General features: G+C 54.0%; 1 protein-coding gene across 2 annotated transcripts; it reads left to right on the top strand.

The window, feature by feature from the left end:
• The first annotated feature begins 1,463 nt into the window (after positions 1-1,463).
• Serpinh1 (serpin family H member 1) lies at positions 1,464-8,842 on the top strand. Of its 2 annotated transcripts, XM_050154390.1 has the most exons (6): positions 1,524-1,630; positions 2,833-2,876; positions 5,060-5,712; positions 6,727-6,825; positions 6,924-7,156; positions 7,839-8,842. In XM_050154390.1, the coding sequence occupies exons 3-6, from the start codon at positions 5,094-5,096 to the stop codon at positions 8,139-8,141; spliced, it is 1,254 nt and encodes a 417-aa protein (XP_050010347.1). In that variant the 5' UTR covers positions 1,524-1,630; positions 2,833-2,876; positions 5,060-5,093; the 3' UTR covers positions 8,142-8,842. The 2 variants fall into 2 exon arrangements, with proteins under 2 accessions (XP_050010346.1, XP_050010347.1); XM_050154389.1 differs by lacking the exon at positions 2,833-2,876 and having other exon boundaries at positions 1,464-1,630.
• The last annotated feature ends 2,554 nt before the right edge of the window (positions 8,843-11,396 follow it).

The raw sequence follows: 11,396 nt of genomic DNA, 5'->3' as shown, positions 1-11,396 counted from the left end.
CTGGGGCTTTGGTGTAAGATTATCTATCATCTGTGGTGGTCACTTGAGAATTCACTTACTCTCTGATTCTTTGAATCAGGCCTAAACCTATTGGGATCTAATATTTGCCTCAGTCCTTAGAGCAAAAGGCTGGGGGCAGCGATAGCCAGACCTCTGTGGGGCAGCTGGGTGGGGTGCCCAAACCCTCCCCCACTGTTCCCTGTAATTGTTTGATGCCAAGACTCCAGAGAAATCATCTATTGGGGTGCTGGCTCTAGTCAGAACTCTGGGAGAAGAAAGAGTGGGTTGTTTGAATGAATGAGAGAGAGTTAATTCAGGGCTTCCTGTGGTTCAGTGGCAGAACCCTTTCCTACCTTTCTTGAGGCCCTGGGTTTGATTCCCAAAGCATTGAAAAGAAAAAGAAAAAGGCCTCTCTATCTCCTCCCCCTTCTATCCCTGCACACCATCAATTGTCTACTATGCCACTATCAGAAGACTGGGGGAATCCTAAAGCATCCCGCGTCACCTGCGGGATTCTCTAACTGCACACACCCCTCAGAAAGGACGTCCCTGAGGGCGCGCGGGGGGGGGGGGCTTTGCCCAGTGTGCGGTTTTGTTCACAATACCTAGAATAGTAAAGGACGCTATGGGGATGGGAGTGGGGGCTGGGGAGCGGGAGGAGGAACGGGAACGGAACCGTGCTTGGCAGGTAAAATGAATAAAAAAAGAAAAGAACACTGTGGGTTAACTCAGAGCTCAGAAGGCTATCAGCGTCGGAGGGTGGGGTGGGGGAGGATGGGAGAGATAACTGTGAGTCCCTGAGCCCTAAAGAGGGAAGGGAAGCACCGGTGGGTAGGGATGGCCAATTCGAGATGGAGAAACGGGGTAGTTATGAGAACATCATGTTTCCGTCAAGGGTACTAGCCCAGAAAAAGAAGGTCATACAACATTGAACTTAACACACACCCCTCTTCATTTCTGGGGACCTCTTCATTTCCAGGGGGGACCGCTTAGCGCTTGTCTCTGAAATCACTTCAACACGTGGCTTCCAGGATGTGGGCCCAGCTGCAACTCTCAGAACTTCTCCTTCCCCGGGAGTTTTTAAGGTTGAACCCAGGACTGGGGAAGCATACTGACTCCTGCCTCTCACTCTCTCTCCTAAAGCAAAGGAGAGCCCCCCCCCCCCCCGACTAAGGGGTGCCTGATTAAAACCTGGCAACAGCGAGCAATCGATCTGCTGGGGCAGAGCAGAGAAATGTGTGACCAGAGTACGCTTGTGTGGACAACCTGAGAAGCGGACTCCGGTCCCTGGGAGCAGAACTTTGGAGCTGGAGTCCAGGGATGTCCAGGCTCTAAGGAGCAACGCCCCCAACCCAGCCGGACGAGGGGGCAGTAGGACCCAGGGGCTGGGAGAGCGGCCCGCAGGCACAGGGGCGGGAGCCTGGGCGGTTTGGGGGAGGTCTTTGGCATTTTTTTCTCCTTCTGGGAGCCACGGAGCTCTCCGGAAGCGTTTCCAACTTTCCAGAAGTTTCTTAGGACAGGCAAGAGGGGGTGGGGACAGCCATATATAGATCCCGGCCCCGGGGCAGTGAGTTGAGTAGAGCCTGTCTGAGAGCCGGTGTCCCGTCGGTCCCGGAGCAGCCCGGCCCAGGTGAGGGGCGGGGGCGGCCGGGCGATTTGACCGAGGGGGTTCTGATCAGATCGCTCCCGGAGGGGCTGGGGTCCTGGCACTGGAGGGCAGTGTAAGATCGGACGTGGAGCAGTCTTGCTTGGGGCCAGGTTCAACATCGCGGTCCCTGGAGCTGTAGTCCGGGACGCGGACAGAGCGGAGGAAGTGCGGAGGAGTCCCAGCAGCTCAGGGGAGGGTAAAGGTGGTGGCAGGGACTGAACAGAGATGACCTTCTGCACAACAGGGAAGGGGGGGGGGGTGGGGGAGACCTGATTCTCCCGTCGTTCATGGGGAAGGACCAGCTTTCTTACTCTGGGGTGAAGGCCCAGGGACCCGCAGTTGTCGATCCCCGCATCCCCCCTCCCTCCCCGCCACACGAACACACACAGACTGTGTAGGGAGTCTCTGCCCCTAGCACGAGAGATGCCATAGCCTCGGTTTCTCTTGATCGTGAGTGGGAGTCCCTAGCTGTTAGGGACCCCATGCTTTGGGAACCGTCACTTTTCAAGTCGCATCCCAGAAGGTAACTGATGGCTGGACTTGACCATTTTCACCCCACCCGAAAGGGGAGTCCTCAGGGTCCACCAGGCCCCCGGGTGATTTGAGTCTCTCTGGTCGTCTGTCCAACCATCTAGTTCCTGCAGGGTGAGGACTTCCTCTGAGGCCCAAGGTACCCAGTCTCAGACGAGAGGAAGAAAGCCTTCCCGGTTTGGTCTAAAGGCCTAGCTCTCCACTTCCCAAGTTTCCTGCTGGGCCCTCTGGGCCCCAGGGCCCGGATGGAGGACCGTGGAAAAACTGGGGGCTTTGACTGCCTGGAAGTCGAGCCGAGGCCACACCCTTCTGCTCAGAGAGTTCCTGTACCCATCCCCCATTCCCGTCTGGTCCTTTGTCTCTGTCCCGGGATTCCCTGCAGAGATTTTTTTTTTTTGGTAGTGGGTTGCTGAGTAACAGTGCCACAGTGTTTGGCGGGAAAGCTTTGCCGAAGGCAGAGCCCCTCACTAGAAATCCTGAACTACTTGAGCTGTGGAGGCCCCAGTCGGACCCTGCTTTCTCCCAGTGCAGAATCCACCTCAGCAGTATCCTCCTCCATACTCCTCGTAGCCTTTGGGGGCTGGGCCCGACAGGCCTCTGCTCCCCACGTTCTCTGCGGGGTCCCATCTCTTTACTCTTCTGTTTTCTTTCAGAATGAAAAAGGCAGGCAGTGATCTCCCTCTGAGGCAGTTTCAAGGTACTTTAGACCCTTCAAGTATCTGAGAAACCTCCCGGTGTTCAAGTCCTGCCTCCTGGCATCTACTCCCTTTCTCTCCCATCCCAGGCTCCCAGGGCCAGTGGTGGGTATAGCCTTTGGCCTTCTGGTATCTTGGTTTTGTTTTGTTTCTTTTTTTGTTTTTTTCTGTGGGACTATAAATTGTCTAACCTTGGCCGGAGGGCTGGCATTTAGCTGTGACAGAAGGGCTGGGCTGTGGGAGCTGGCTTGCTTGCAGAGACTTGCCCACTTTCATTCCTAATGCTGGGTTTAGCATGGTGGCCCTTCTCCCCAGCCCTGCCTCTTCCCTCAGACTTTGGAAGTGCAGGTGTGAAACTATAAAACCCAGGAGACCCTTGGATTCTTCAGGCAGTTCCTCAGCACCCCTAATTCTCAAGCCAGGCTTCTAGGTTTCTTCTGCTCTGCTGGCCTGTAGAGATAAGGCAACTTCTGCCTGCCACGTCAACACCAGGAGCCTCGCGGCTGCCTGAGGAATCCCAAACTAGTCATTTGGAGCTTTCTGGAGAAGCCCCTCCCAGGTCCTGGTTGGCTGGGCGTGGGGGCTGTCAAGATGGTGGCTGCCACGTGGCAGGGCTAGGCTTCTCTTCCCATTCCTTAGGCAGGCTGGTGGTCTCTGCTGGATTAGTGGTTCTTTCAGTAGGTTGGCCACATGTCTGTGGCTAGGATAGAATCCATAATGCTTCATTTTACCCTCACAAGTATCTTTGAGTGTACAATGTACAAGTCATCCTGTCTTCGAGGTCCCATGAGGGAGGAGCATGGTCTGGACATGAGGACCGAGGACCCCACCTCTCTTAAGAGTGAGGCCTCACGTCCTCCCCCAGGCAGCTATGAGGCTGTGGTCCTCCATTCCCTCTTCCCCCACTGTTCCTTTGCGTTGTTCCTTCGAGGCCCCTAGAAGGGAAGCAGCTGAGGAGGTGGGGTACTGGACTGGCCAGCAGTCATGTCATCTCAGAAATCCCATATCCGTCCGGCTAGGCTCTCAAGGGTCTTACAGAGCAGGGCCCCTCATCCTCCACCCGGGTTCTTTCCGATCTTTTTTTGCCTCGTGGTCTACTCGCCTGAACGGCTGCATTAGGTAGAGAGGGAGCCATGGGTTGAGGAGGACGTGGGAATAGAAACCTTCTTCATCTATGGGGCTTGTCTCGGGGACTCTTGCTACTGCTGGAGTTTGGGGAGAGGACGTGAAGGCATCTTTGAGGTTCTAGGACAGATGGTGATGTGGCCATGGCTGTCCCACGGGAGGGCAGGATGGAAGGTCCGGCTGTGGCTTTCTGAAGGAGGGAAAGGGTCGGAGCTCTGCTGAGCAGTGACTCATCCCCTTCCTCAGGATCTTGCCCTTGCTGTGATCTTAGGAAACCCCTGTTGAGTCTAAAGACCTGGTCCCAAGAACATTTGTCGTGGGACTTCCCATCTGGTTCAGGGGCTGTGTGGGCCCTGATGCACAGGCCACGTCCCCGCTAAGAGGGAGGTTTGGGTATCTGGAGACCCTGCTAGGGACTCAGAAAAGAGTCTGAGGCTGGGTGGTAACACGTGCTTATATACACAATCAAGGTCACTCTGGCGGCTGCAAGTGAGGCCTCTGGGTTCCCCCATTTAATGAGTGAACCGGGCAGTGACTTATTAATGTCCCAGGGCAGAATGCAAGGCACAGAGAGGGCCAGGCCCTCAGCGGCATCTCACGTGGTATCCCCTGCTCAGACATGTGGGCTTCCTACAAACCCCCAGCCCAGCTGCTGCCTTCTCCCAACTGACAGAGGCCCTGAGAGAAGCCATTCTGGCCAAGTGGCCCTGCCACTTAGAAACAACTATGCCAAATGCTAAGCCTTGGGATGTTGTAGGGAACCAGATATGTAGGCTAGGTTTCCAGCTCTGGTGGCTACAGCCTACTCTGGGGCAGCTCTAGATTCATAATTAACTTCTAAATAAGTATAAGTATTGAATATCCTGTGGAAGATACCAGCGGGTGGCCTGGTAATGTGTCAGGAACTTTGTTCTAGGTAAGGAGGTCAAAGTGTGTAGCCCGAGTCAGGTCTGGGCTACAGAGCTGAGTTCTCTTGCCCCTGTCCCCTTGGTGACTTGGTGGGTAGGCTAGGGAGAAAGGCGTGAAGTTCAGGGTGGTTCTCTCTCTGTACCCCTCGCAGGTCCTCTGTGGTGCACACGGCTCACCTCCCAGCCATGCGCTCTCTCCTTCTGGCCACCCTCTGCCTCTTGGCTGTGGCGCTGGCAGCCGAGGTGAAGAAGCCTGTCGAGGCGGCAGCCCCCGGTACTGCCGAGAAGCTGAGTTCCAAGGCAACCACCCTGGCGGAGCGCAGCACAGGTCTGGCCTTCAGCCTGTATCAGGCCATGGCCAAAGACCAGGCGGTGGAGAACATCCTCCTGTCCCCCTTGGTGGTGGCCTCATCTCTGGGTCTGGTGTCCCTGGGCGGTAAAGCCACCACGGCGTCACAGGCCAAGGCGGTGCTGAGCGCGGAGAAGCTGCGGGATGAGGAGGTGCATTCGGGGCTGGGTGAGCTGCTACGCTCCCTCAGTAACTCCACCGCGCGTAACGTGACCTGGAAGCTGGGCAGCCGCCTGTACGGGCCCAGCTCCGTGAACTTCGTGGACGACTTTGTGCACAGCAGCAAGCAGCACTACAACTGTGAACACTCCAAGATCAACTTCCGGGACAAGCGCAGCGCCCTGCAGTCTATCAACGAGTGGGCTTCGCAGACCACCGACGGCAAGCTGCCCGAGGTCACCAAGGACGTGGAGCGCACGGACGGGGCACTGCTCGTTAACGCCATGTTCTTTAAGCGTGAGTCTCGGGATGGGGGTGAAGGAGAGACGGGACCCTTTCCCAGTCTCGCGAGCTTGCTTTTCCCAATACTAAATCCTTCATGGTTTCTGTCTGAACGTGATAACTACAACTGTCAGAGGCAAGGCTTATTGCTAAACCCTTTTCACGTGCGAGGAACTAGATCCAGTGTGGGAGCCCAGCAGGAGTCTCCAAGATAGGATTATACTTCACCACCTTAGGGTTCTTGTTTGTGTTAGTTGGAACCTTTTTGAGTCAGTAATCAGTTCTGCTTCAACCAAATGAATTAAGGACCCATGGGTACAGGGTTAGCCCCATTTCACAGTTAAGGAGACTGAGGCCCAGCTAGGTGGAAAAAGACAGGTACCAAGTGCATCTGAATCGACTGAAGGTTAGATCTGGGGTTTGTGGTTTTGTGTAAGTATCCAGATGTGGGGGACTGACTGACCTAAGAGCTTGCTGGCAGGTGAAGGTGACCCCTGGTTTACAAATAGGCCATGCTAGGTGAGGAGTTAATTGTCATTAGTCTGTCTGGACTGGGATGTAGGTCTGGTTGGGACTGGACCGCTGTCACGCATATGCTTTTGGCCGTCTTGCTGACCATGCAAAACTTAAAAGAGAAGAAAGTTTTTAAAACTAATTTACTATTTGAATGTGTATGTGTCTAGCCTTGAACTTGTGGAGAAGAATTAAGGGTGGCCTTTGCTCATTCCTGGCCAAGGTACAGACCCAGCCTCAGTTACCCAGTAGGGAGGAAAGCCTCCTTCAGCAAGTTCCCCAGACATTGACAGATGCCACCCAAACGTGGGGACACGAGCTTCTTGCAGTGTGATCAGAGAGACCTGCATGCTCAGCCAGGGACACGTGCTCCGTGGACTGAGGACTTGCCATACATGAGAAAACAAAGAGCGTGTGGCATGGATGGAGTCTAGGGTGCACAGTCGGGATGGCTGTGCACTGATCGTGTCTGGGGGACACGGCTCACTGACGTCTCTTTCTGTTTCTCTGCCATAGCACACTGGGATGAGAAATTTCATCACAAGATGGTGGACAACCGTGGCTTCATGGTGACTCGCTCCTATACCGTGGGTGTCACCATGATGCACCGGACAGGTAGGCATAGTCAGACCGAGAGTCAAGGGGTGGGTGGGTTATCAGAGTGCCCAGAGCCTGGTGTGCCCCTTACCTCCCTTCCTCTGCTTTTCACACAGGCCTCTACAACTACTACGACGATGAGAAGGAGAAGCTACAGATCTTGGAGATGCCCCTGGCCCACAAGCTCTCCAGCCTTATCATCCTCATGCCCCACCACGTGGAGCCCCTCGAACGCTTGGAGAAGCTGCTGACCAAAGAGCAGCTGAAGGCCTGGATGGGGAAGATGCAGAAGAAGGCTGTCGCCATCTCGCTGCCCAAGGGAGTGGTGGAAGTGACCCATGACCTGCAGGTGAGGGCCGGAGGGCTAGGGCGGGCTTCACCCAGTTGCTCGGCGGGTCCATCCTGCATCCACGGGGCATCCAGGTAGTGCTGGGCTCCGCTAATACTGAGAAGTAGGCCCTGCCTTTGGGAGGATGGTGTGGGTAGTTGTCGGGGGTTCGCCGATGAGCCCCACGTCTGGGCACCATTATGTCAGGGTCCGGTGCTATCCGGGACCCTAAATTATTTTCTCTCGATCAGACCCCAACATAAACAATCTCTCCCTCCTTGGAGTGTGTCCGGGATAGCACCCGACCTTGACAGGTAGTACTGAAAACAGTTTGAACAGCTGGTGGGCATTGCCCCTCAGCAGCTGCAGCCCATAACAGCCTGAAACCTCTTAAGAGAATTCCACACAGACGTGCGTATAGGCCAGTTCTGTCTTAGACAATTCCTCTTCGAAGGCTTTCATTGCAGATAACTCTAGACTGTGTCAAGTCAACAAAGCTAATGAGGGGAAAGGAGGGTACAGATCCTGGTGGTATACAGGGTAGCGAAGAGAACCGTGGTTCGAAGCCTCTACCACCATGCCTGGAGCAAGGTGGCTAGGGGTTGACTGTCTCCTTTTGGAGAAGCCTCCGGGGTGGTGTGGATGGAGGATGCGGGTATAAGAGCCTGGCGTACAGGACCTCATTTAGCAACCGCTCCCATAGAAACATCTGGCTGGACTGGGCCTGACGGAGGCCATCGACAAGAACAAGGCAGACTTGTCTCGCATGTCCGGCAAGAAGGACCTGTACCTGGCCAGCGTGTTCCACGCCACTGCCTTCGAGTGGGACACAGAGGGCAACCCCTTTGACCAAGACATCTACGGGCGTGAGGAGCTGCGCAGCCCCAAGCTGTTCTATGCCGACCACCCCTTCATCTTCCTGGTGCGAGATAATCAGAGCGGCTCCTTGCTGTTCATCGGGCGCCTGGTCCGGCCCAAGGGAGACAAGATGAGAGATGAGTTGTAGAGTCCTGAGTGGTCATGGCGTGGCAGGAAGTTGTCAACGGTTCCTGAGACACATGGGTGCTATTGTGGGGGGAGGGGGGCACCAACCTTGAATATTCCATGGGGTGGGGGTGGGGTTGGCAATGCAGATCAGAATTCCCGTACGTCTGAAGAGACATGTCAGGCTAGAATCCACTCCACTAGAATATGGGGCCCATATACTCTGATGCCAAATTCAAGGGCGTCTCAGCCATCCTTCCCTGCCCTCCAAGTTCTAGATCCAATCTGCCTCAGTCAATCAGTGTTCGTATTTATGGCCGAGTCCCTTTCTTATCTGTGAGACAATCGAGTTGGGGGCAGGGCAGCCCTCTTTCTCACCATCCCCTCAGCCCTCCCCAGTTCTCTCACTCATCTCCCACTCCCTTTAACCACAAAACTAGGTGCTGCAGCCCCAGGACTGGCCACCCTTAAAATGATCCCTGCCCAGCAGTGGGAGTTGGGAGACAGAGTCTAGGAGGGTTCCCCTGGCAAACCCGGCTCTAGGGCCGCTACACTGGGCATTGCAGGGGTGAACTAGTGTTTTTCTCCCGTTTTAGTTTGTCAAAGATGGGGAGGGTAGGGGAGCACATGAGCCTGTGTTGCTTTCAAAATGAAAACCTAACTTGTACAATTTTTTTTTTGAATAAAACTTTTCCAATAAAATGTTACAGGAGCGTGGACGTAGATGAGAGAAGGTTCCCATATCATTTTTTTCCCCCAAGAGACAGTCTGTGCATTAAATAGGCCATACCTAGCTCTGGAATGCTGGCTGATGGCTGAACAGTGTGGCCTATGGTCACTGTGCTGACTAGGGGCTATATTCTCTTCTGAAACCCTGGAGAAGTGAACCCGGGCACCCTGGTCCTGCACGTTGAGGGGTCTTGCTTGTCAGCCCTCTGGTCTCAACCTAGGGGCCACAGAGGGCAAACGGGCACATGAGAAATTAATAGGCTTACTGCTTGGTCTAAGCTGTACAGGGGAGGCTAGTGAAAATCCTCCTTCCAGACATACCTCACATACTGGGTTTGTGACCAAGGAGGAACCCAGAGCCCCTATCCTCATGTCCGCCTCCTGTGGTCCTTAGGATGCCTCAGGATGGAGATGGGAGTGCAGAGAGGCAGAGGAGACTGGCACTGAGCTCCACCTCTGCTGGCTATGACCTTGCGCAGCTCATGCCTCTCCTGTGTTCCCTCTACTGCCAAGTCCCCCTGGAGGGGTTTGGGCCACCGATGGTCCCTTACCTTGGCCAGACAAGTTAACCAGGTGGAGGTGGAGCTGTAGAGGGATGCCCCTTTCTCAGCACCACCCCACTGAGTTTAAACAAAACTGTTTAGAAACCCAGACCTGACCTGTCCTTTGAACTCAATCCATTAGATGTCCACTCTCAAGGGTCTTCATCTGGAAATGGACACTTGGGGTTAGTGACCATCTTGTGCGTTCAGGGCTCACTACATTCCAACGAAGCCTTTGTAGTGGGTGTCAGCTGCTCTTGAGAGGCCATGCAACACAGTCCCATGCCTACGCCAGCTTCTTTGCCACATTTTCTTATTTCTGAAGCACTGGGACACTGTACTGTATGTCCAGCACAGTGCTCAGCACATTGCCTGATAAAAGAGAGATGGTCCAGTGGTTCTGTGTTGCCTAGCAACACCACCGAGGAAGAGGACTCCCTCTCTCTTCCCCAGCAACCATGAGCTGTCTACACCTCCTTCTCTCCCCCCGCCCCCCATCATGATGAAATGCTGATCACTCCAGTCTTGTGTAGGTAGCTGTTCTCAGCTGCATCTAGTTCCTGTTTGATTCCCACAGGAGCCTCCAGGCATGCTCGTGTAAAAGGTGTTAGAGGGGAAAGGATTATCTGAAAGATGATAATAATAATAACCCACCCCAAGTCTTCTCCCCAGCATAAGTCAGAAGGAAAACTGATTTGGGGAAAATCACAGACAGACTTGAATAATGCAGGGGGTTGTTTTGTATGTGTGTGTGTGCGCGTGCATGATGTGTGTGTGTGTGTGCGCGTGTGTATGATGTGTGTGCATGTATAATGGGCGTGTGTATGTATGATGGGTGTGTGGTGTGTGTGTGCGTGTGTATGATGGGTGTTTGTGTGTGTGTATGCTGGATGTGTGTGTGTGCGTGTGTGTATGGTGTGTGTGCGTGCGTGTATATGTATGATGGGTGTGTGGGGTGTGTGCGCGCGTGTATGATGGGTGTGTGGTGTGTGTATGCTGGGTGTGTGTGTGCATGTGTGTATGATGTGTGTGCATGTATAATGGGCGTGTGTATGTATGATGGGTGTGTGGTGTGTGTGTGCGCGTGTATGATGTGTGTGTGTGTATGGTGTGTGTGCGTGCGTGTGCACACACATGTATAATGGGCGTGTGTATGTATGATGGGTGTGTGGTGTGGGTGTGCGCGTGTATGATGTGTGTGTGTGCGTGTATGATGTGTGTGTGTGCGCGTGTGTATGGTGTGTGTGTGTGCGTGTATGGTGTGTGTGTGCGCGCACACACACATGTATAATGGGCGTGTGTATGTATGATGGGTGTGTGGTGTGGGTGTGCGCGTGCATGATGGGTGTTTGTGTTTGTGCACGTGTGCAGAGGTCGGAGGACAACTTTTGGCTGCCTCCCCTTATGTGGGTCCTCGGGTTTTGCAAGCCTTTAACCTGGTGAGAGCCGACCCACTAGCCGACCCACTAGCCGACCCACTTAGCCCTTGGAGTGGTTTCTGTTACATTGGCTTCCACATGGGCGACATGGTTCTGCTGTCAGGCTGTTCTAGATACGGTGTGTTCGTGAGAACGTATGTTGTCACTTGGTGTGAAGCTAGCTGACCGTTTCCCTCTCTTTCTCTATAAGGAGTTCCTGGTGCAATTTTCTTCCTCTTGACGGGGCTGACAGTGCACCGTTCTCATCTCGTCTTAAGTCTCTGACTTTCTGTTATGATTTATTGGTAGGGATCAGGACAGCATTCTGCCCACCACATCAGTTATACCCTGGTCCTAGTAAGTGGCAGGTCTTGCAGATGCATCAAAGCAGGGAAGACTGCTCAGCCACCATAGTCGGTACGGTACTTGCTATATACAATGGTTGGCTTTTATTGCCACCATGATATAAACCTAGTCACCTGGAAAGAAAGAACCTTATTCCCTCTTTCTTGAGGGTTCATCCCCTCCAGATATGAGCCTGTGCCTTTCCGCGTTGTACTCTTGAAGCTAGGAGTTAGCTTGAGTCTC

The sequence above is a fragment of the Alexandromys fortis genome, unplaced genomic scaffold (genome assembly GCF_014885135.2).
Source record: "Alexandromys fortis isolate MF-2015 unplaced genomic scaffold, M_Fortis_MF-2015_v1.1 scaffold_77, whole genome shotgun sequence".
In the NCBI taxonomy this organism is placed as follows: domain Eukaryota; kingdom Metazoa; phylum Chordata; class Mammalia; order Rodentia; family Cricetidae; genus Alexandromys; species Alexandromys fortis.
This window is presented reverse-complemented; position numbering and strand designations above follow the sequence as displayed.

Bases quoted from the DNA above. Each gene is read 5' to 3' on its own strand.
- Serpinh1 (XM_050154389.1), top strand. From the start codon at position 5,094: ATGCGCTCTCTCCTTCTGGCCACCCTCTGCCTCTTGGCTGTGGCGCTG. The intron at 6,826-6,923 runs GTAGGCATAGTC...CTTTTCACACAG, and splicing joins CACCATGATGCACCGGACAG to GCCTCTACAACTACTACGAC. The intron at 7,157-7,838 runs GTGAGGGCCGGA...CCGCTCCCATAG, and splicing joins AAGTGACCCATGACCTGCAG to AAACATCTGGCTGGACTGGG.